General features: G+C 32.4%; 2 protein-coding genes across 2 annotated transcripts; one reads left to right on the forward strand and one right to left on the reverse strand.

The window, feature by feature from the left end:
• Nucleotides 1–1,592: 1,592 nt before the first annotated feature.
• Nucleotides 1,593–26,223, reverse strand: LOC139516388 (metabotropic glycine receptor-like). The gene is made up of 13 exons (XM_071306457.1): nt 26,117–26,223; nt 23,137–23,602; nt 20,771–20,941; nt 14,327–14,453; nt 11,899–12,207; nt 11,000–11,068; nt 10,205–10,314; nt 8,025–8,242; nt 6,278–6,416; nt 5,329–5,434; nt 4,703–4,846; nt 4,251–4,351; nt 1,593–2,999 (listed from the first exon to the last, which is right to left on the reverse strand). Exons 1-13 carry the CDS (start codon nt 26,169–26,171, stop codon nt 2,996–2,998), a joined length of 2,019 nt encoding a protein of 672 aa, XP_071162558.1. The 5' UTR covers nt 26,172–26,223; the 3' UTR covers nt 1,593–2,995.
• LOC139518158 (tigger transposable element-derived protein 4-like) lies at nt 19,332–20,251 on the forward strand. Its single transcript, XM_071309851.1, has one exon. The coding sequence runs from the start codon at nt 19,415–19,417 to the stop codon at nt 20,249–20,251; it is 837 nt and encodes a 278-aa protein (XP_071165952.1). The 5' UTR covers nt 19,332–19,414.

Consider the following 26,223-nt stretch of genomic DNA (forward strand, 5'->3'; position numbering starts at 1 on the left):
AGATGCTGATCTATCAGATGGATTCAGACAAAGAGCTTAATTACCACTACTTATTGGCTGTCTACAAGCGGTAACAGATATTAAAGCCAATTAAAAACTAATCAGAATTAACATTAAACTATTCTATGATACTGACATTTATAAAAGTAAATACTATCTCATTTAACTACTTTGTGTTATTTCAGATTTCAGCTTTGTACAAAAAGGAAGACATTAAGCGTGCTAACGATACTTTCAAAACCGAATACGACAGCAAATATCCGAAGACAAATACCATTGAAGCAACACAATTAAAGTCAGTTGGGACACAAACATATGAATATGCAGCATCAGATAAAAGGGTAATGATCCTGAAAAAAGATTCTTATATTCCTTTTCCCAAAACATTATAAAAATCAATCTCTGACATTTGAATTTGAAGTTAAGGATACTTATCTAAGTTTATTTGAATAGAAAAAAAACAACGTAGAAAGTAGTACAGGAATTGAAAATCTCAAAACCTGTAATTGATAAGTTTTTAAACAGAACAGAATAGTGTGAAACAGTATATCATTCGTAAATTTACGCGAAGCAATGCCAAATTTCACGTCATTATCACTTATTGGCTGATAAGTTTGTTGAATAGACTTATACATTTTTTTTTTTATCATATGTCCAGTGATTTTTTTTATAAAGTGCAATAGTAGCAATCGCAATATTGCATTCACTGGCTTTCTTCAGCTCTAAAATGACAAAATAATCTGGACATTTGGGTTTTCAATGATCTTTAACGTCGTGCTGTAATTTGTTTCGCTGATGAGTTTAATAGTCAAACGAGCGAGATTTGAATTCTAGTATATATAATTTATTCATAAGGGTTTCTGAAATTTTGACATTTTCTGCTTATAAAATGTTATGATCAGTTCATCTTGCATATTCCAATGTTTTATATCTTTTTTTTACAGAGTAAAATGTTTTGGGCGTCTGTTTCCAAGTTGTCGTTAAACAGTCAGACTAGAGTTGAACCTATGATTGATCATTTACCCTTACCAAATTGTGAAAACAACAAAGAACTATCCTTTTAGTAAAATAAACAGACCCGCCTTATGTTGAAGAACAAAAACAAAGTACTGTTTAATGAACCTCTTCTATTTTATGTTAGCTAGATATTATTTTTATAAAGATTCCTATTGAATCCTACTTATACAAATATACAAAACATGTACATTGCCGACTAGGGCATGATTGAAAGGACATATATTGTTGTAATGTGCATCTTGGTCTGTTAAATTGGTACCCCGAATATTATGATTATGATCAATTTAATGTCTTTTTTCAAAATAGAAATAAACTAATGGGTTTGTTTTTTTAATTAGAATATTTTCACATATGCGAATATTGATAGGGAAAAAAATCATAAAAATACTGAACTCCGAAGAAAATTCAAAACGGAAAGTTCTGGTGGCCGGTTAAGGCCATTTCGCGTTTTCGCGTTTCGCCTTTTCGCCTTTCATATTCTATAGAGAGAAAACGCGAAAACGCGAAATGGCCTTAACCGGCCACCATAGAAAGTCCCTAATGAAATGGCAAAATCAAAAGGTCAAACACATACAACAATAATATACAAATTACTATTACTAAATAGTTACACAAAAACAAAAATATAAGAGTCTGATGATTCAAATCGTACTTCTGGACCCAACTGCACCACGGAAACATAGTCCTATAAGAACAAAATCTGGATGTACAAATATCAAGCCGCTCCAAGGTCATACGACCAAAAGAAAAATAATAGTACATAGGCAGCTAAAAGGAAAACTGTATTGTAAATACAAAAAACACAACGTCAGCTTCCAGAATCTAGAACGGAAGTCAATCCTGTTTTACTGGTGAGTTACACACTGAATATTTATCTATAACTAAGTTATAATCCATAAAGTATGTGTCATTTCTGGTGATATTTTTTAAAACAATCAAGCCTCAATAATGTTAAACTCAGGACACTTTACAAACCATGAAAATCAGTGGCAACCTCTTCAATTAAGAATTGAATGCTTCTTTTTGTAACTTAGTTGGGGTGTAAAAGCGTTTACAGAAGTACATTTTTCCGCGCTTCATTCTAAAAATGTGCGCACGGTCAACGCTTTTACAACCCTATGAAGTTACAAAAAGTAGCATTCAATACTTATAATTACATCTTTTAGCTATGATCATGAAAACACGAATTTTCTGATTTTTTTTATCTAATTCACCTGTGCACTTTATTGTGGGACCACGTGTTATCATGAATGATAAGTTTTATTGAGTGATGCAATTACCTAAGGAATAACATGTGATGTGCAGTTAGCCAATCAAAATAACGTATTATAATGAAACATACATCTTATGTAATTATTATCGTATAATAAGTTGAAACATTTATACTCCACAAGTGTCACATCTAGATCTGTTAGGGCGGAAAATTGGTTTGTCAGATTAGCATTTGTAGGACCGACTGTCTAACTACTTATGCACTTTGGTCTCAATATCAGAGATCACCACTAATATATTAATCTTCCCTCATCCTCGGGAGTCATCTTTATGTAGAGGTTTGATTTAGATATATATATATATATATATATATATAAGAAGATGTGGTAAGAACTCTCAATCCAAGTCATAATTTGTAAAAGTAAATCATTATATGTCAAAGTACGGTCTTCAACACAGAGCCTAGGCTCACAACGAACAGCAAACTATAAATGGCTAGTGTAAATTAATTCAAACGGAAAAATCAACGGTTTAGTCTATATAAAAAACGGGAAACAAGAACCATGTATGAACCATGTATGAACCATGTATGAACCATGTATGAACCATGTATGAACCACATCATCAAACGACTACCACTACTTATTGTGTAAATGAAACGTCAATAAATGAAAAGGCATGTTTGGTGATTGTGATATTCTTGCATCACATGTCAAGATGAATACCTAGCTAGGAAAAACTTTTCTTCTACGGCACTGTTCCGGAATCATCTAAAATTAAAAACACCAATAAACAATTAAATAGAAATTTCACATGATTTCACTTTTAATTGTTTTTAAATTATCTATTGAGATTCATGCATCATACACAGTTATTTTGAACGAAATGCGTAGAAGCATTCACCACCTTCAATCCTCCTTTAATTAATTTCCACACCAAAGCAGCAAAAGAACATACAAATGATGTTAAAACAGCCTTTAAAATGGCTGTGTATTTGTCCAAGAAAACTTAACTTAACATTTAGCTGTTTTTAAAATTTCGAAAATCTAATAAATTTATACCCTCAGGAATAGTTTACCTTAGCTGAATCTCATAAAAACCTATCGGAGATTGTGGTCATAAATGCTTATCAACTTTGTACTTAATTTGCCTTTTTTTTAATTTTGATTCCAGCGTCTCGGAGAGTCTTTAGTAGACGAAACGCGGATCTGGCTTACAAAATTTCAATAACCAATGTTCTTAAGTTATCGACTGATTTTTTTAGTGTTTTCTCATTTCGTGTTTGTATACTGATATTCAAAATTAAAGAGGGTTCGGCGTTTATAAATATGTCAAATTTCGCAAAATTGAATTTTAAAAACCAGAAACTTGTAATCCAGTTTGTCAGTTGTGGCTATCCGCCGTTTTTGTTCATAGTAAAAAAAAATACTTTGAAATTCGTCACACTTTGTAATTCCGGTGTCTTTAAGGAAGACTAACTATTTAGTATATTTTTGCTCATTGGTTTCATTCTGTACTGCTTATATCCTCCTTTGCTTTCAACACCAAAGCACAAACACAAACATACCAGCGATGGTAAAGCAGCTTTAAACCTATTTTGTTTGATATTTCAATTTCATACTTTTGTTTACCGACTACTTTCTCCTACCGACTACTTTTATCTACCGACTACTTTTGTCAGTCAGAAACCCTTAAAAAGGCTTACTATCAATTATATGTTTTGCTCATTGTTGAATACCGTACGGTCACCTGCAATCAATCACACTTTGTCTTCCCGGAAAATTGTTTCGTTTCCACTGATATCACGGTACTTGTTTTTGTTAAGCGCATTAAACATGTTAAAACAGTCAAGCAGTTTACTAGTATTTGTTTTTATTTGTCAAATGTCGTCCTTGTCAAGACTTTAAATTGTTATTATACAACAGAAATTCATATTGTTTCATTATTTGTGATGCATAATTCACAGATTGTAAATCTCATGTAACTACTTCATAGATTATGTAGGATAACTGTTTACTTACAAGTTGTCCATGTCCGTATTTAGAATAGTTTGCGTACCAATCGACTCAGTTGTACAACGTTTATCAGTGTCCATTTTTAAATATTCGCTGCTAAAAATTGACTAAAAGTAAAATATAAGTTTCTTTAAATTCTTCCTGATGGCAAATTTATATAAAAAAAAATCATCAAAATATTTCAGGCGAGAAAAAAGTTGAATGCGCAACAGTCATGCGTGAAAATTTTCTTTTCTGTATTGATATATCATTGGTTATAGAAATGTTTGATTTTAAGCTTTCTTGCTAATTTGATAACAATATCAATTTTTATAAATATAGAAACCCAGACATCATTGCATAATATAAAAATAAAAGAACATGAAAAGCGTCCAAATCCGTTTTGGTTATTTTTAATATATATTTCACTGTACTACATACTCAAATTTCAAACGTCATAACTATGGATAACCTATTACCTTTGAGACTGCTGTTTTTATTTCATAGCTGTGCAGGTCCTTTGATTGAACGATGTCAATTGAGTTTGTTTTATTATTTTTGCCGCCATAAGAGAAGGTATTGGAGCCTTTCTTTACATCATCATTTCTGTATAATGCTATTAACTGCAAAAGATAAGAAAACTTATAAACAACTGCCCATGTTTCTCCTTGACCTGCACAATGACAGGAACGAAAACAAAATGGAAATATAGATAACTATAAAGAGATCTACAGAGGCAAACGATATTTCTTTTTTTTATTTTGACAAAAGTGAACCAAGCAGGCAGTTAAAATGAATTATAAAGTTACCATGGCACTTTTATTAATGAGTGAACTATAAACAAAATCATATATTTGTTTATATTTCGAAGCTAGTATGGAAACATTTTCAACAAATGCTCGAAATGACAATAATATGTAAAAGGAATTCGGAAGGACTGAATATGGTGATACACTTAAAATATGATGGCTTCACATTACTGAAGATTTCATACAGTTATATCATGCCATTAGTTGTACAGGAAGAGAAACTATTGTACAATATTCCAAGTCAACCTGATGAAAAGTAAGAAAAAATAATGAAAGAGAATTATAGTTTTGTTTACCTTAGGAACGTAAATCAACGTCAGAGTTATCGTAGCAAAAACTTGAATCTGAAGACATTCGAACAAGTACAGCATGCCTGGTCCGTGGTGATGGCCAATTACATGCCTTTAAAACAAAATTTGACGTTAGGTTAAAAAATATTTACAAAAAGGAACATTAACACATATATTTATTTTGAACTTGAAATACAATATACAACAGATACAGTTATATCTGCCTCATATCTTGATTAACATCTACTAATTGACAATGAGGGTAGGTTGACAGCAAAACTTACGACAAAAGAGATCATTTCAGCCTCCGAATTGTGAATTTTTCATTTCTTTGTAACAACTTTCCAGCAGCGCCTACATATGGAGTATATATATATAAATCTCAAATTGATACGACATTCATGGGTAAGGGTTTGTATTTCATGTCATGATGATATTGTTTCTCAAAAAGAGACTATTAAATCAAGTGTTCCAAGTGGTGAAGTTGAAATTATTTCTTCGAAAAAACAATACTGTCCTGATTTTCTCCAAATAAGAACAGGATTTGTACCTACATGAGCAACACGACAAAACCCACATGTAGAGTAGCATCTACTCAATAGTTTTTGGTAGGGTCTCGTGTTGCTTAGTCTTTGCTTGTACTTCTCTAGTTCGTGTATTGTATGTTGTTATTTGTCTTTTTGCCTTTTTCTTAGTTTTGCCAGAGCATTGTCAGTTTATTTTTGGCTTATACGATTGAATGTCCTGCGGTATCTTTTCTTAAGAATTGTCAATACGATATTATCTTGTGAACACGTACACACGTGAAATCAACATGAAATAAAAACTTAATTTCTTTGTCCGATATTCATTGTCGATTGTATCATAAGTATTTTGATGTTCATTTTGCCTTGGTAGGTACATAATAGAAGAAGGGAGTTATGTTGCTGTTTATCATTGTGATAATTGCACTTACGTCAGAATCAAGAGAAAACTTCCAAGCAAGATACCATTATAAACTGCCCATGTGATGTATTTACTTTCGTTAAAATGTCCAGGTGCTTTTCTCACAACATAACACAAATAAACACCAAGAAGTAGCAATAACGCTTCAACTGAAATATAGAATGCATTTCTTAATCATGTAGACTCAAACGAGTAGATTTTGAATACACAATATGAAACGGCTGTCAAGTGTGTTTTTAGGGTATGAGCTATTGGTGAATTTCAAATCATAAGTCAAAAAAAAATAAATCCCCGAGGCTAAATTGCTTAAAATACAGGTAACTTTTATGAGAATGTTTTTTATAGATACTGATAAAATCAATATTATCGTCAAATTATTGCATATGGCGTTAAATAATAAATAATATCAAATATATAGAAAGAACATGACTATAAATAATTGGAGTTTTTATTTTTTTATTTGTATTCGCATTTTTCTCAACAGCTAAGACTGTAAAATGCATGGCTTCCATTGACAACTTCGGATTCAATTCACAGGTTATAAAGTATGTTCAAAGTTCAAACCAAGATTTTAAAGGGTTATATATACGTCGTTTCTTTACCATGTTTACCAAAACATTGTAATTTAGTTTGTCTAAAATCTATAGACTATTTGATGTTCTTTACCAAATATGATTCTTACAAACCTAGTTTTAAAAGTGTCTTTCACAAAAAGCATAGAAAATGTTTCGATTGCTTCAAAAAAAAACTGATGTGCCAATTATCAGCAAACCATCGAATATATATTGACCAGTGCATGAGTGCATAGGATGTAAATTAGCACATTAATTTTAAGATATTCTGATAAATCGGGACATGTGACGCTAACCGGCTAATCAGTAAAATTGGTTCAAAACATATACAAACAATCTGAAGTGTTTTGCAATAGTTAGTAACGCATCATCTGTAAGTCATATGAAACTTCAAATTTTTAAACAATTTGTAAAATCCTTTATATTATTAAAATTTTCCTGCTAGATCTCAAAGGTACCAGGCTTATAATTTGATACGCCACACACGCGTTGCGTCTACATAGGAATCAGTGGCTCTCAGCTTAAAAAAGAATGTGTCCATAGCACACGGATGCCCCACTCGCATTATCATTTTCTATGTTCAGTAGACCGTGAAATTGGGGTCAAAACTCTAATTTGGCAATTAAATTAGAAAGATCATATCATAGGGAACATGTGTACTAAGTTTGAAGTTGATTGGACTTCAACTTCATCAAAAACTACCTTGACCAAAAACTTTAAACTGAACGAACGGACGGACGGACGGACACACATACCTGAAAACATAATGCCCCTCTACTATCGTAGGTGGGGCATAAAAATTAGAAAGCCAAAACAAGTATAAATTGAAGAGCATTCAGGACCCAAAATCCCTAAAAGTTGTGCCATAAACGGCGAAGGTAATCTATGCTTAGGATATTGAATTATGGCCTTCCCATATACTAAATATCCAATATATTTCCGTATACAGTGTCTTTTACAACGAGACATCTCGTAAGAACTTCAACCTATCACAGCGCAAATAGGTGGTAAAATCGCGATGAAAAATTGTAAACAAATTTGCTCTTGAAGGTAAATAGTAATAAATGATTTTTAAAGAAGAATATTTACCATTGTTTAGGAAACGACTTATTAACAAAACGTAGTGCATGGTTAAATACTTGTATCACTAACTAATTGAATTTTATCTTAACTGTAAAAACGTACCACATTGAATAGCATAAATCAAATAGCTGCTCAAACACACTTCATATTTCAAATGATTGGAAGTTTCCAAGATTTCTGTTTTGACACTCTCTGATATGGTCCAAATAAGAAGAAACATAGCAATAATGAAAATTAGAGGAAAAAACCTCTTCAACAGTTCTTTATCTGGTAGATACACTCTTTGTAGTGTGTTTGCTGATTTAAAAATGATGGCTATTCTGAAAATAAAAAAGAATTAAAGTCAGACGTCTATAGTATAGTGGCTTTCGTTGGTTTCTGTCTTTTCATCAGTCTTGACAAAAATTTGAGGGTTGATTTTTTTCGATCAAATTGTTTCACGTTTTGTCATGTTGGTGGCTTTAAAGCTTAATATATGGTATGGTTTTTCCTCATTTTTGAAGGCCATGTTGTATTGACTCTGTTGGATAGTTGTCTAATTGAATATCATACCACATATAAAAAAATATGTTGTATGAATGCCAATTGGACAACTCTCCACAAGAGACCAAATGACACATAAGTTAACAACTATAGGTTACAATACGGCTTTCAACAATTTGCAAAGCCCATATCGCATAGTCAACGATAAAAGGCCTCGAAATGGCAAGTGTAAAATTTAAACGAGAAAACTAGCGACCTAAATTATGAACAAAAAAATGAACGAAAAACAAATATATAACACATCAACAAACGACAACCACTAAATTGCAGGCTCCTGATTTGAGACAGGCAAATACTTGCAGAATGTGGCGGGGATAAATGTCCTTATTTTAAACAAATATACAGTTTCTGGTTAATATAGTTATTGAAGAATACATGACATGTATAGCAATTACTATTTTTTTTTATATACTGTTTTATTCGGTATATTATTTTATAATTAGGAACATGTGGTATCCTTGCTAATGAAACAGCTTTCCGTGACAGACCAATTTACGATGATGGAACAAATTAAGGGTCATCATATTGCATTAAACAATGTGCAAACCTCATACTTAAATGTCGGTTTTAAAAGGGATCGACAAGACAGAATGCAAACGAGAAAAAAAAAACAATCTGAATTATGCAAGAACGATTTCAAATCTTTGTTTTCCATGTTATTTTTAAAATTCATATCCATACTGAGTTTTCCGTGTAAATTATTTTCACTGTTGCCGTACATCAATTATTGAACAAACGTAGCAGACCGTTAAAATTTTGTTGACGATAAAAAGTAAAATCATTGTATATGATACTAGAATATACCCGTGATATCGCGTGTCCGTGACTGAATTAAAGTATGTAGCTATGTGTAAGCCTTATTTTAGTATTGTATTGGTATTGTCATCTGATAAAGTCATGCCGATTATCAGATACACAGTTTTCTCTGCTTGCAAAATCTTTCTGTTTGAAAGCGTCGATCTGTAACTTATCAATTATTGGTAATATTAATTATTTGTAAAACAAAGGGCCTAGAATGTAGTATTTTTTAATCAATAGCATTGTAAATAAAGTTGAATTATTTTATTCGCTGTTTTACGTCATGCCCGCTAACAAATTGAAAACTGTACCTATATACGCCTTATTTTAAGTCCAGATTTTCAGTATTCGTATTGTTATCTCAGAAAGTCTTACTGATTAAAATACTACAATAGGGAACAATTTGACTATGATTGAATTTAGTAGTGTCAACCCTGTGATTATGACCCGTGTATATAGCAAAATCATAAATACACCGTTTGGTGGTGCGCCTGTCAGATGCGGAACGTACAGGTAAGGTAATAGGTAACAGGTGAATATACTATTGGTATCGGTATCTGATTCGACCTGGAACTTGTTAATAATTGGCAATATTAATTATGTGGAAAACAAAAGGGTCTGGAGTGGTGTAATTTTTAATCTACACCATTTTCCTATATACGTTATATATAAAGTTGAATTCTTTGGTATTTCGTTGTTACCCGATGACGGCTGACAAATTGGACCTTGTTATTTTAGTATTATAGATGTTCTATACCTACCTTATTTCGAATACGTAACAACCTACCCGAGCACATCAATCTTTTGTTTTAATGTAATTACCGCCAGGCTGGCCGAGTAATAACAAATATGTAATAGACGTTTAAGATTTAACCGAATCAATAATCGAATACACTACCGTTCTGATATTTTATTTTTATTTTGATAAGGATGTTATGTACCTCCATGTCTTTGCCACAAGTGCGCCATACATCAAACTGAAACCTATATGAAACACCCAGGTCTGTGTAGCACATATAAATTCTGAAGGCTTTGGATACGCAATAAATCCCTACAATTGAACTTGTATTTCTTTATGTATGTCATCTTCAAAATAAAGCGAATATAAAGATACGAATTACCTGTTTAATTTATAAGTTTAATTTTCCGGTTTTGTCAAATAAATCAAATTCAAGGCTTGGATTCAGAAATAACTTTACATTGTGTGTACTTACGACTGTTTGAGAGCTCCAACAACGAGATTTTGAAGATACTTATAAGGCTGAAAACAACACAACTGGTTGGGACTGTACGTTAAAGGTTTGAGATTTTTTCCTCCATGAATTGATTACTTAAGCTATTTTTTTCAAAAACCTTCCATAAATTTTGAACCCTTAATGCTCTTCAACTCGAGCAGGAAAGTTCGAAATTTTATTATTTATATTCGAGTGTCACTTCTCTCTTTGCTTAGAGTAAACGCATTTGTAGCATACGAAAATATAAGTCTGCTTATAACTTTTGTTCGAAGCATCGATATATGACTAAACACCATTTTTTTCAATTTCATAATGACTAGTTGCAGAATTTAAGAAACGTGGCATTTTGAAAGGATAAACACACAACTAAAACAGTAATGTCCTTTTTCAAATTGTCAAACAAAGTCAAACCATGGAAAAAATTGAAAAAAGGAAGATAACAAGATAATTAAATGTTTGTCATTAGTTATTAAAAAACTTCATCCAATTTGATAATCTTACCGTTGTACACACCAGTAAACCACCAGCACACATAAGCAGCAGAAACATAGGACTTCCAGCTTTTATTACCTGAAAAAGAAAGCAATTACTAAGTATCTCAAACAAGTGTTTCAAGCATTTATATCACTATAACATGAAGGAACACTTTTTTCAATAATGTATACACTCAAATGATTGAACATAGTACCTATATTTTATTTGAATTTATTTCATATAATTTTTCGTGCATAAATGACAGTGCATCATAAGCATCTAAAGGCTGGTTGGTATAAATGTACATGTTAATTGACTGCTAATGTTTAAAATTGTAGTATATTGTATTTCATGTATATGTACCAAGTTGTACTTTAAAATAAAAATATCTATCTATCTATACATTTCAGTTTAATAAAAGAAGAAACAATCTTTAGAAACTGCAAACACTTATCGTTCGAGTGAAAATATTATAGTTATAAGTATTGCTCAAACTATCATTCTATAGGTTAAAATTTCTAAAGTTAATGATTCTGAAATCGTATGAAAAATAAACACAACAGAAAATACGTTATATCAAAAACCTAACAATAAAACCGCAGAATCAACTGTCATGATTCATTTACAGGGTGTAAAACTAAATCTAGCTGTATATCGAAATGAGTAATGTCAACAAGGTGAGACCCACGCGAGTTATTCTAGTGCTGTCTGAAAGAAATTCGTTAAATTCATTTAATTTATTATAAGGGTACGACTAAAGTATATATTTTTTAGACACATACGGTTGCCATGCTTATTTTAAAACATGTTCCTGATATGAAAACTCTGTGACTTCCTTCAAACCATTTTTTTTGGCTTTGTGTTGCATGTTTAAACACTTGTATGGAAACATTTAAACATTTACTTATTCGGATATAGTTCTTTACCGGTTTATTCCTTAAGATAGCTGTGAATGCAATCAACGCTCCGATTGCAATAAATGTTAGGAGAGTAAGCAGTAATAGCAGGAACCGGAACAAAAACTGGTATTCGTAAAGGCATGGTGAGTCATCATCACATTCGGAACATCCCTCCTTACAAGGTAAACACTTATACTGAGTCGTTTCAGACGAATTTTCCATTTCTAAACCACTGAACGCCTTTACTTTAGCGTTTATATCTGGAAAGAAGTACCCCTCGGAGCAGACACACTCATAAGCACCTCTTTGAAAACCTTGTCCTTCTATAAACTTACACTGAAACAATAAGATATAAGCATTTTAAATTAAATACAAATGCATTTATTGATATAGGTAGAAATTTATTTGCCTGACTTTCAATATAGTTTACCAGTGCTGTGAGAGTTACCTTATTTTTAACGTCATATGTTCGTTTAAGATACTAGAGGATGGTCGCTTGCAATTACAATTACGAATGTTTCAGGCATTTTGCTTCATTTAAGTTTTAGTATGATAAATACTGCGTATCTTTAACAAAACAGATAAAATTATTTTTCCCTTCTGGCTGACAATATATTTTACAATAAAGATAACAAAAAATGAACAGAATTAAAAACCAACAATTGAAGGCCTTTCCACCAGTTTATATCTATTTTGATATTAAAATATAAAAAAATAGTCTAAAATGTCAGTTCATATGGCTTTATGATGTATAGATATGAATTTAAAGCAAAGGTCAAAATCTAGAACGTCAAATTAACCTATGACCTTGACCTCAATTTCAAGGTCACAAACTGAGGATTTCAAATTAAAAGACCCTAGTCTCTAATATGTATGGTTAATAAGTGATATCGCTTTAAACATAATTTAAGATATGATAGGGGCTAAAACTCCGATTCATTGTTTACACACCCTTTCAACTAAAATTATTTAGTTACCACATGTCGTAACTAACAATTTATACAAAATAATTTGTCGATATCTTATAAGGTTAATGAAAATGAGTGAAAATAAGACAAATTCAAAAATTAGAATATGACCTTGACCTTTGACCTTGACCTAATTTTCATTTTTTTGGACCAAGGACCTCAAATCAAAAGATCCTAGGTCTCTATCACTTATGGTGTTCCAGTTTAAAATACATTTCAAAATTTTAAATACAAAAAGGGAAATAACTCTCATATGGAGCGTTCATATTGCTTCGGTCGAAATTGGACAAATCATGCGAAGGATATAACGAGGAATTTTATAAAATAAATTTGTCGTAATCTTTTACGGTTGCGAAGGAGTTGTGATCACAAGGAAAACAGTGTTTGGGGAGATAACTCCTACAAAGAAAAGTATTCGGTTACGCAGGGTAAATTTCAAAAGCGCATAAACTGTTCGATATTATATACCAAATATCTAAGCGACATGTTGCGAAACAAATGTTTATCGCAAGAACAAAATTTGGCGGAAGAAAAAAAAATAATCAGAAGAAAAACAATAGGTCTTTCCACAGAAAGTGGAAATACCTAATAATTGTTGATAAACTGGATAGGTATGCTTACCCTTACCAAGCACATTGATTGTTTTACATGCGAATAAACAAAATAGATACGCTTATCCTTCCGGAGCGCAGGATATCATAACCTCCCCAGTTTTCGTATTATTGGTTGATTTTTTTTTGTAGTTTCTTCGTTTTTTGCCATGACATTTTCAGTTCGTTTTCGTCTTATGAGTTTGAATGAACATATTCTAGTGTTGTATACTGGTGTACTGTCGTAAGTTAATGGGAGTAGTGTCCGTTGTTATTCTGTAGTTGTCATGTTATTATGTACTATTAGATTATTTATTTATGAGTTTCTCTGCTTTTAGTTTTCTTGCGTTTATTTATACTATATTACTGTCACACAATGTTGTCATTTTATTGGTATTTTTAACATTGCCATATGTGCGGGGCTTGGCTAGCCATGCCATGAGATCTAACTCACCATTTTGTCTTATTATGTCCTGTACCAGTCCGGAATATGGATTTTTTTTTATGAAATAGTCCTTTTATATGACTGGTAGGCTGAGGTGTCTTATTGTATCGTTGTTCGTTGCTTACCTCTTATAGTTGATATGTTTCCGTCGGTTTTGGTGTGTGATATGATTATTTTTTTTCGCTCAACCGGTTTATGAATATTGAACAGTGGTATACTACCGTTGCCTTTCTTTTTTTGCATGTTTAACTATTTTATGAAGTATATCCCTGAGGTCTTGTTATCACATTTTGTTCATCATTTATTTGTTTAAGCTAAATAAACAATCGAGTTTTACAGGAATTAATTCTAGTATGAAACACACTTTGGTTTAATTATATCATGGCGATAAAAATGAAAAATGAGCATCATATATTAGACCGAAAAAAATAGGTGCACCTATCTGAGAGTACCTCTGTTGTTGAAGGACACCTATGCGTTCCTCGAAAAACGTCAATATCGCTGTTTATGTGCGTTGAATCTTGGTCACATTGGTTAATGTCAATATTTGTTAACTGTATATCAACTGAAGCTATGCCTCTAAAATGATACAATGATAAATGCTATAAGTGCACTGACGTTGCTTATCATCTTAATAACGTGTTAAAATATTCTTTCAATTGCCAGTATTAATATTTCTTTTACTGTGACGTGACACTTAAGGTGGCACGGTAGTATTTCCTGGCCCATAGGGATAATGATAGCCTTTTTAGAATTTTCACCACTTTCTAACACTGCAAAAAAATCTACATTCACACTTAACTGAAGTACTTTCATTTTACTATTCAGAAATGAATTTGAATATGTATCATGACCGTTTACTTTTTTTGCTATTTTTAGAAACCTAAGGCCACTAGTAATTTTAGGTCTTTTATGGTGCAGTGAATACAAAATTTAAAAAAATTCTCAAAAATTCATTTTCATCTGTATGTAAAATTATTTCATATTTTTCTACACCTGATTCATCCCTCAGTTTGGGAAAGTATGTTCAGTTGATACTGTATTTTTTGTCCAATCACACTGTTTAGATACATTTACCTAAGTAGGGTACACAAAAGAGCAACCTAAATTCTGGAATGCAAATACTACCGTGCCACCTTAACCAAGACATAACAAACTTGAAACCAGTCATGACACCTATGATGCATAGACTTCTTACTTTGGAACATATTACAATAAAGAATACTAGTCTGCACTCATTTCTTATTAAAAAAAAATGAAACATTACATCCCTACCCCATCTGGCAGATTTTCACTTTTTTTCATCTTACCATTTTTACTTAAGAAGTGAACAAAACCCAAATATATGATGTTTCAAATCAACACAGAAGTCAAACATGGTGATTTAGGAGGAATTATTGGATTGCCAACTCTGTTTATGGTTAATCTGAGTAAAAGAAACAGTTTAATCACCAAATCATGAAAACTGATATTAAAGTCCATTCCACATTTTACAGCATGCCTTACATTACTTTAAACATTTTCAGATTATGAGGGCAATACAACAAGAGTCTTTAGATTGCAGTTAACTATTATTCCGTAACCTGTTTGACAATACATGTACTAGAATACATCTCTAAGTTGACTGTTTGTCTATTTCTCATGTATGCATTAAGTTAAATTATGTCCCCTTACATAATCAATTTGCATTTATTGTGCTTTTCACTGTCAGAAAATCTTAACAACTAATGGTATTTGCATGGAAAATAGATAAACCATTTAATCTTGCTGATATAGAATCATAAATACATTCTTTGTCAAAAATAATGTCTATTCAATGTACAGAAACCCCTATTTCTATCTCTATTTCATACCAATATGAGAGCTAAATGAATAAGTAAGGACCCCTTAACCACTTACTGGTTCCCCAAAAGCTCCTACTGGTGTCATGTAACATCAGAACTACTAATTAAACCTTAAGAAAGCTAGTATAGCTGTACTTATGTTGAAAAAAATAAGAAATTATGCAATTTATTTATTTCGGTGAAAATAATAGGATGAACATGCAACCGTAGAATGTCGCGTCTCAAATTTCAGTGGTTGCACATGTGTCAGACACTGCGAAAAGTTAAAGCGAGCATTTATAATTAAAAATGTATTGCAAGTTACATAAAAATAATGAAGTTCTACTTTCTATGAAAATTTTTACATTATTACCTACAGATCAGGCAAAATTTGCTGAATCAGCAATTTTTACTCTCAGGGGTGGAATTTAAGGCTTGTTTTATCATAGTTGCCCTTAATCAACTTTTTATTGATAAACTTACAAATTGCATAGGTAAAAAAAGTTCCTTCATTGATTTAGTGTAAAAATATATATCCCCCTTAAGGTGGCACGGTAGTATTTCCTGGCCCATAGGGATAATGATAGCCTTTTTAGAATTTTCACCACTTTCTAACACTGCAAAAAAATCTACATTCACACTTAACTGAAGTACTTTCATTTTACTATTCAGAAATGAATTTGAATATGTATCATGACCGTTTACTTTTTTTGCTATTTTTAGAAACCTAAGGCCACTAGTAATTTTAGGTCTTTTATGGTGCAGTGAATACAAAATTTAAAAAAATTCTCAAAAATTCATTTTCATCTGTATGTAAAATTATTTCATATTTTTCTACACCTGATTCATCCCTCAGTTTGGGAAAGTATGTTCAGTTGATACTGTATTTTTTGTCCAATCACACTGTTTAGATACATTTACCTAAGTAGGGTACACAAAAGAGCAACCTAAATTCTGGAATGCAAATACTACCGTGCCACCTGCACTATGCATCCCGACATTTTTTTATATCTACCTATGTGTCGTTAAACACGCAATTTTACGTCAGAGTCAATCTTACCATGTGTCTGTCAGTGTAAGGATTCGGTCCCAGTGCTCGCAATCTTTAAATAATTTATGGTTGCATGTTACATAGTTTAATACAATCGTATAATAAAATAGCAAAATGCGGTTGTAAAATTTGATGTATGCCTAAATATACTAACACAATGTTGACTGTCGTACCCCTATTTTTTATCCTTTAACCTATTGTGTCCGATTTGTTTACGCATCGTTGTTAATATATGGAATTTGATGTGACTGTCTTACAAGTGAGTGGTTTAGCTAGGTATGAAACCAGGTTCAATCCACCATTTTTAGATAAGAAAATGCATGTACCAAGTCAGGAATGTGAAAGTTGTTATCCATTCGTTTGATGTGTTTGAGCGTTTGATTTTGCCATTTGATTTGGGACTTTCCTTTTTGAATTACCGCCAGAGTTCAGTATTTTTGTGATTTTACTTTTTTTCAATACTACAAAATAAAACTAAATAAAGATTGAATTGGGAAATGTTGTTAGGTAAAATAAATGAGAGAAAAATTTAGTTTGTGACAAGTAAGTCTAGATGAAGCAAGAACGTATAAAACCTGTGTTCCCAAAGGATGAAAAAATAACTTATTGTGCTTAAAACACAGGTCGTCACATTTGGCCTAACAGGAATAGGAAAATATGCCATAAAATTCCAAAATTTAAATGATCCTTTTTAACGATATCTTTCACGAGGTATGTTTTTGTTCATTTTCTTTACAAAATTGTTTAAAAAAAAAATTCAATTTTTTTTCAGTCTAAATTGGTCTTATCCAGTACACGTTTTTCCAGTTTTCAGTCCTCGACTCTGTTATTAACAGGTAGTTGCTTTGAATACAACGGTATTGGTAAATCTTATGTATACGAACCGTGCGTCGGACGTATAGAATAATAGGCCTGGTATATTCGTTGAAATTTTTCTTTTAATATCAGTTATTTTGAACGATAAATAAAATTAATAACCTTTATAGATTAATTACTTTGAGCTTGTTACTAGAAATTGCGAGTATTATCTATACGGTAGTTGTGTTTTCAATCTATATATAGCTCTACTTTAGTTAAGTAGATTTAATGACATATTGTGTGCATTGCATTCATATTTTTATCCTATTAGGTAACTAATATAGGCAAAATATGTACAGTGAAACTTCTCTAAACCGGTCCCTCTTAATACCGGTTCTCCCTTCATACCGGCCAAACCAACAAGTCCCGGCCGGCGTGTATGTAAATAAACGGTCGGGTAACCTTATAAAACCGGCCACCCCTTTAAACCGGATACCGGCCGTTATTTGTGTATTTGTGTAATCAAAATCAATAAAATATCACCTCATAAAACCGGCCTTCTCATTTGTAATCATTAGTCCATACTTATAGGTTAGACAATACTTGGTCATGTTTTATGAAGATTTAAGCCCAAGGCGAAGCCGAGGGCTTAAATCTTCATAAAACATGACCAAGTATTGTCTGACCAATTTAGAACATATTCACACTTTCGAGTGACCTTACAAAATTAGCCTTTCCCATTGTAATATTCAAACCTTAAAAAGAGTTCACATTTTATAATGAACCAAAACATAGGTAATCATCATTTCAATGGATGGAATGAAATAGCACTGACATAGTTTGTGAGGTCCGAACGGATAAATTGTTTTTCTTTTTCTTCTGCTTCAGGTAAAATTTAATACTAATATATCTTGAGATTTTTTTATTTTAAAAAGCTACAGAATGTTATATTAATCCCCTTTTTGAATTTTTTTTTTTTTTTTATAAATATAAAACTCTGTATAAGCATTTAAATTCAGACCGTTCAACGTTAAATGCTTACTTTTTTATTGATAACTTTATATGTATTGTGTTCACCGTAAAAAAATCCTTGGCTTTATATATCAGCAGTCTGAAATTGTTTTCTTGAAAGAAAAAAAATCCCTCAAATGCCCGGTTTATAATAAATAAATATTATTTTACTTACATCCTTACCCCCATTGTTTTTGTTTATTCTATATATGTGTACCATTAGAACATTTATGAAAATTTGCAAAATTCAAAATAATTTATTTTAATCTTTGCTCTTTCATCTTTAATCAGTAGGCTCTTTTCCAAGGGAAAATGCTTCAGGTGATTGTACACTTCATTAGTGCAGTTATTAAGAGTTCACTTTCATAATTAACTGACAATGAAAAGTCATTCATGTATAGCATTTCATAGTGCAAGGAAAACCATGTACTATGAAAATTAGAGGGTGAAAAACTGACTTTTCATTGGACGAGAAGGGGTGAGTATGTTCTAAATAATACTGTTATATAAACAAACAAGTTAATCCGGTCAATTAGACACCTGCATGGTCACTGAGTAGTGTTTACCTGTCAATGTTAAATCAATACCCGAATAAATTATCGGTTGAGAGATTATGATCTTCACCCACGCTAATCAATGATGATAATTAATTTTCATTAAATGTTTTAGCTTGGCTCCTTTATTTGATCATTTAAAAAAAAATATGTTTTAGGAAATTACAGAAATTAATCACTTTGATCTTTCAAAATAAATCGTAAATAGATATCGTCGGGATAATCTATTGATGTTTAATTTAAACTAATGATACACGCTTTTAATAAAATAAAAAGGGTAGTTACTGCAGTAATTCATCAATAATGTCTCGTCCAGTGAAACGTCAACGTGTAGAGTTATCACTTAGTGATAAAGTGAAATTGATAAAAGATCATGACTCAGTACCTAAGCCATCACAGAGAGAGCTTGCCGAAAAGTATAAAGTAGGCAAGTCGACAGTCGGCGATATTCTACGCAAGAAAGATACTTACCTGCAACAGTTTGAGCTTAACGCCAATTCTTCAAAGCAAAGATTTAACACCAACTGCAAATTCTTTGATATCAACGACATTGTATGGAAATGGTTCAATACTGCCCGTGCAAAAGGCATACCCATTTCCGGACCAATAATCCAAGAAAAGGCACTTCAGATTGCAGATGAACTCACCATTCCAGACTTCAAAGCTTCAAATGGATGGTTAGATAGATGGAAGTCCCGCTACTCTGTACACGCATTTAAAGTAAATGGAGAGAGTGCCAGCGTAGACACAACAACAGTAGAAGAATACCGCACCAGGTTACCAGACATCACAAAAGGCTACACACAAGCAGACATCTTCAACTGTGATGAGACAGGGTTATTTTATCGGGCCTTACCAGATAAAACACTCAACGTAAAAGATCAATCATGCAAAGGTGGAAAAAACGCAAAAGAGAGGCTCACTGTCATGTTCGCCTGCAGCTCCACTGGTGAAAAGTTGAAACCACTCGTCATAGGAGAGTCGTACAACCCACGCTGCTTCAAGAACGTCAACAAAGGAAACCTACCAGTCACCTACTACCCTAACAAGAAAGCCTGGATGACAACTAATGCCTTCATCGACTTGTTACGCACCGTCAACACAACAATGAGATTGCAGCGCAAAACCGGCCACCCCTGAAAACCGGCCGAATCCCGTGGTCCGACGGGCGGCCGGTTTTGAGAAGTTTCACTGTATACTCAAGAAACATTTACGTCTCTTATTTGTCATAACGCTCCTCTGCGGATTCGGTTCTTAACCAAAAATGGCTTTCAAATATTCAGCCTTAAGCGTTCCCGATGATGGTTATTTCAGAAAAGCTGCATCCTAATATCATATTAACCAGAGTAGTCTGTTAAGTTTGCTCACCAAGTTTTGACAATATAACTGGACTATAATCAACTGTCATACTAGCGGGAGGTATAGCCAGGTATAAAACAAGGTTTAACCCATCATTTAATTCTGAAAATTCCTGTATCAAGTCAGGGATATTGAAGTTGTTTTTGTCCGATCCATTTGTCGGTATAGTCTAATAATTGATTTGTCGTGTTTTATTTGACCTCCCACTTTATGAATTAAAATTAGATCTTGGTATTTTTGTTAATTTTAAACTTTTGGAATTTATAAAGTGTTGTTTTCATTTTTATATACGACACTTACTGAAACTTAGGTCTTCCCCGTTTCAAATCCAGTGAAAATATAGGAGATGAGAAAGTAACCATCCAAATATCTCCTCCTCCACAGTCAAAGTACGGCTTAGTCCAATGGCCGTCTTCTAGCTTAGCTGTAAGAACAACTATTTCTTGCTCCGGCAATGCTATTTTACCTGACCTGGAAATAAGCAATGGCATGTTTAAATGTCAACGGATACCTAAGAAAATTAAGTCAATCTTTGTTCGACTAGAAACTAAATAAACTAAAATGATATAAAGATTCCACAAGATTACTTTTAGCTAGCTATATAACAAGGTTTAATTCACCACATAAGAAAATGCATGTACCAAGTCAAAAATATGACAGTTGTTAACCATTTGTTTGATGTGTCTGAGCTATTGATTTTGCCATTTGATGAAGGACTTTCCGGTTTGAATTTTAGCCGGAGTTCAGTATTTCTGTGATTTTACTTTTTAAAACTAATTTATGTTTCGTCTACATAAGACTCATCAGTGACGCTCATATCAAAATATTCATAAAGCCATAAAGTACAAAGTTCAAGAGCATTGAGGATCCAAAATTCCAAAAAGGTTACATACTAACAGAAGTCAACTGAGGAGCATGGCCTTGTTGATATATTTCAAATCTGACTTTGCAGATCAGTAATGCTATAAGCATGAACACTATTACTATATCGATACGAAAATTTTCGGGAAGAAACCACCGTATTTATTTTCATATCATATTTGTTATCCCTCTAAAAATACAAAAATGGGTAATAATAGTAAAACAATGACAATAACTATCATAGAAAATTTACTTTAGCTTTTGACCATGTCAAACTGAACAATAAAATGGTAAAAGTCGTCATTTGAGGGCAGTAACTCCAATAAAGTGTCACCTGACAATTTCAATAAAATAAAATTAGATCGATATTTACACATAACTTTTAATCTTTTAACCCTGCATACTACCATTCCCAATGTGAAGTTATAATTGTTTTGAAAATACATTGAACGACAAAATTTCTTCCTATGTGAATTTTACATTTTCTGACGCTGAACACGAGATACAATGAATGTATTTTTTTAATTTGATCAATGATTTTTTTCGTAAATGTTTGTTTGTTTTGAGATTGTAACACAGTGATGACTGCTGTAACCATATTTTGACTATTTTACCGATTATATCTGTTTTATTCACACATCGTTGTAAATATTTCGGAATTGATGCGACTGTCATACAAGTGAGAGGTTTAGCGCTATAAAACCAGGTTCAATCCACCATTTTCTACATTTGAAAATGCCTGTACCAAGTTAGAAATATGACAGTTGTTATTCATTCGTTTGATATGTTTTATCATTTGATTTTGCCATTTGATTAGGGACGTTCCGTTTTGAATTTTCAGTATTTTTGTGATTTTGCTTTTTACATTCTAAACATCAGAATTTTATAAAGGAGTAGGTCCGGTAAGGACCGATTTTGGCCTCAAATTTCAGGTTCATCTGACAAAAGATTTTGACCACTTTTTAAACACTTTAGTGTCTATTTCATTTGAATCAATTAGTTTATGTGAAAGATTTTTACTGATTTAGTCATTAAAAACGATCCGATTCAAGCTCAAATATGAAAAATCTACCAAATATGCCGAAAAATGTCACTTTTCAGATGGTTTTTGTCAAAAACGAAAGTGGCCGCATCCGTGTTCATCCTCAACCTTTATATATATTATGTATTATCATAAAATACAACTAACATTTCAATATTAAGGATGAACACGAATGCGGCCACTTTCGTTTTACCTGAAAACTGTCTAAAATTTAACTAAAATGCTAGAATTGTGAAGATTTCAGTAAATTAGCATGACTTTATGGTGCTAGTACCCAATATATGTGCATTGTTATGTCAAAAACAGCCCATATTTATGTAGCAGAAGCATTCTACTGTCCAATAAATGACTAAAAGTTTACATTTTAACAACTTTGTAAAACTGCTATATTTTGGGGCCAAAAAGGGGTCTTACTGAACCTACTCCTTTACAGTACTGTTCTAACTTTGAAGTTGACGTAAGAATATTTTTGCTTCGCTATTCTTTTTTTGTTTTGTCTTTCTATTATACTGCTTCTGACTTTTCTGCATATCTATTGATTCCCGTGTTTAAATTTTTTGATTGAGCGTTTCTAATGAGAGAAAAAAATATTTTGATGTACGAAATTTATAAAGTGTTACTTAATTTGACCCTGCGAAATTTTTCATATAACAATATTGACGACGAGTACATATTAAGTCGCTGTACTCTCCATGGTTATATTTTCAGTCGCAGATTATAGAATAAATACTTTTCTGAAACAGCCTTATTTATGTTTCATTACCTGTATTTTGTTTTAAAGATAGTTCGTGTTGCATTTTCCCAATTTCTGACCTTTAAGTTGTAGTACCACTCAGTTTTGTTGTCTTGGTACATATACGATAGTGCTATATCATGGGCCAGTACAAAGTCACCCTGACGGTACGAGTAAGGTGCAAACAAACGATGTTTTGAATATATCCCTGGTTCGATAGCTATGCAAGATCCAAATACGGTTTTTATACTATTTACATTATTTCTTACTAGAGAGAAGAACATTTCATCAGTCAAGGAATCAAGTGAATTACTATTCTTCATGATAACTGATGTGAGGAAATTTGCGGTGAGAATTGCAGGTTGAGTGTACTTTTCCCATGCTGTATGGTTGAAGGTCAGGTCCAATGTCTCTTCTGTACCACCAGTGCAAGGATTTTTTTCGATTCTACTTACATATTCAAGAGCTAGTTTAGCTGCTTCCTTGCCAGTTTGTCCTGTTTAAAAATACAAAGAATTAGTAGAACTTTACAAATAAACTCATCATAGATACCAGGACTAAAAATTATCGTTGGTCATTTCAACGAGATTTTTTTTTCGCTTGAGCCGGCACGGCGACAGTGAGAAAAGCAATCGAGTTGAGATGACTGATGATATGTTAATCGCTATTTTATCTATGGTCGCGCACGTGTGCCCTTAGTTTCTAACAACAAGTAATAGTTATCCCATGAGGACGTGGTTTTTCAGAGTAAGATCACCCCGGTGGTCGGAGTCCAGAGGGGGATCTTACAATGACACACCAAGTCCGAAATAACTATTTTACATCCCAGCTGTTCTAGATTAGATAAAACACAATTTACGCTAAATAAGATCTAGTTTATATCAACAAAGAATCCTTAACATATGATTCATACTAGAAGACACCCGCGAAATCGCGGGCCTTCAGAGCGTGGTGGAGTGTGTAAAGTGTTGTAGGAATGACTGGTAGATTTCAGAAAAAAGTAACAAAAGTCATAGGTACTTTTGGACAGGGCCAGAGGAGGATTTAGAGGTTTTTTTAGGGGGACCGCCCCCCTTTTGTGGAAAAGAGTTTGTTGATTATATAGGGAATCACTGAATTATGACTGGAGCGGGCGTCCTCTTAGGCTGTTAGTTGGCCCCCACTAATGAAATTTTCAGACCGCCACTGAGGACAATTCTTTTTCTAGCCTGGCTCCTCCTTTTTTTCAAAATTCCAATTTTTGGTTTTCTTTAAACAATAATACATGAATAATGTTAGCGCTTATCTGTATATTCTCTTTATAATCAACTCTTGTGACCGACATGGAAAGTAAACTTGAAAATGATAGCAAATAGCAAATATCAAATACACTTTATTCATAGTATGTTTGTCAAACTATACAGAAAAACGCATACCGGAATGACGGAACCAATATCCGGCCGCCTTTATTTTCGATTTTTTCCCAAAATAACCCAAACTGAATAATCATAAGAACGATGACAAATGCGACTATGCATAGTACCTATAGAACACAGAGGCATGACGATTAATTTATTGTGGAAGGAAGAGAAGCGACATTCAAAATGAGGTCTTCTCGTTTAATAGTACAGATATTATCATAGTATCTACCTTTTTGAGCCCCGGACACTATGTTTAAACATGTTAAATTAACAGTGAGTTTATATCTAGTCGTTCTGGTGTAGGGGTGGGTATCGTGAGTCTTTATGATAAAGGTCGTGCATAGAGACTACATTTTTTCTACAAAAAATTGGATACTAATTCTTTTCGTATAAATAATTCTAAGTTTTATTGTTGATTAAGCATTCCCGCCAAAATGTTACAAAACAAAGGAAAGCATGAAAAACATAGAAAACTCAAACTGGGGTGATCATGTATGGGTGATCCGGCTCAGATCACCCCTGGTAGTACATAGGAGCTGGGATGTAATTTTTCATATCACTCTTATGTTAATTTTAAGGAAAACTCCGACTACGATGTATATCATAAATATTGTTAGTCATGAGCAATATCAAACACTTTAACTTATTATGCCTATATTTGGGATAATATTAACACAATCCTTGCTTTGCATTATTTATGACATTTTTTTTATTCCGGATACGGGAAATGTTATGATAAATATCTTAATTTTAAACTTAAAACGATTCTGATCATGACATGTTGTCTGTTTCCGTAAATAATCATACATGTTATCTATAAAATAGAGTTGTACGACAAAATATTCGGTTTCCATTTTTTTTTTTAAAGATTTCATGATAAAAACAAAATACTTTTCAGTTTTATTAAGCATTCATATGTGTTATGTTTCAACTAGCTATTGTGATAACAGATGTTGATTTATCGATGACATCAACTTTTAAATGTGCTTGTTTTCGTCATTTCTTTTTTTAACTTTTCATGATATAATGTAATAATAAGGTCACCAAGTAAAAACACATATAAATCTAAATTTAGTTGTCTAAGAATTTCAGTTATTAAGTTGAATGATCGACGACACGATATTTTCACTCAGATATTGATAGTTTTCTCTAAGCAAAGTTAACCATCATTTCATTTCATTTGTTTCTAGCAGTTATCAAAAGTACCAGGATTATAATTCAATACGCCGACGCGCGTTTCGTTTACATCAGACTTATCAGTGACGCCCAGATCAAAAATGTTATAAAGCCAAACATGTACAAAGTTGAAGAGCATTGAGGACAGTCTACTTCCATGTTTTGTTAACTATGGCTGTTATAAATATCGAAGTACTGTACGAAAATATGATTTTATATTCTTAAAAGAATCTAACTAGACAATGATTATCTCTCTTGAATCAACTTCTAATATACTTCTTTTTGCCCTATTGAAAAACAAGTCTTCAGCTTGACCATACAAGGACCAGATCACAAAATACAGTTTCCCTAAATTGAAAACGGATGATGAAAACTAACTAAAATATCATTTTGTTTTAATTTTTATCAGACGTAAAACTATTTAATAACCTTACCTGCATAGTTATCATAAGTTTGCCAAAATAACATTAGTATAATCAGTAAGACCATTCTAACTGTGTACTGATCATAAACGGGGTATTTTTTTATAATGAGTATTCTT

The sequence above is a fragment of the Mytilus edulis genome, chromosome 3 (assembly GCF_963676685.1).
Source record: "Mytilus edulis chromosome 3, xbMytEdul2.2, whole genome shotgun sequence".
NCBI lineage: Eukaryota > Metazoa > Mollusca > Bivalvia > Mytilida > Mytilidae > Mytilus > Mytilus edulis.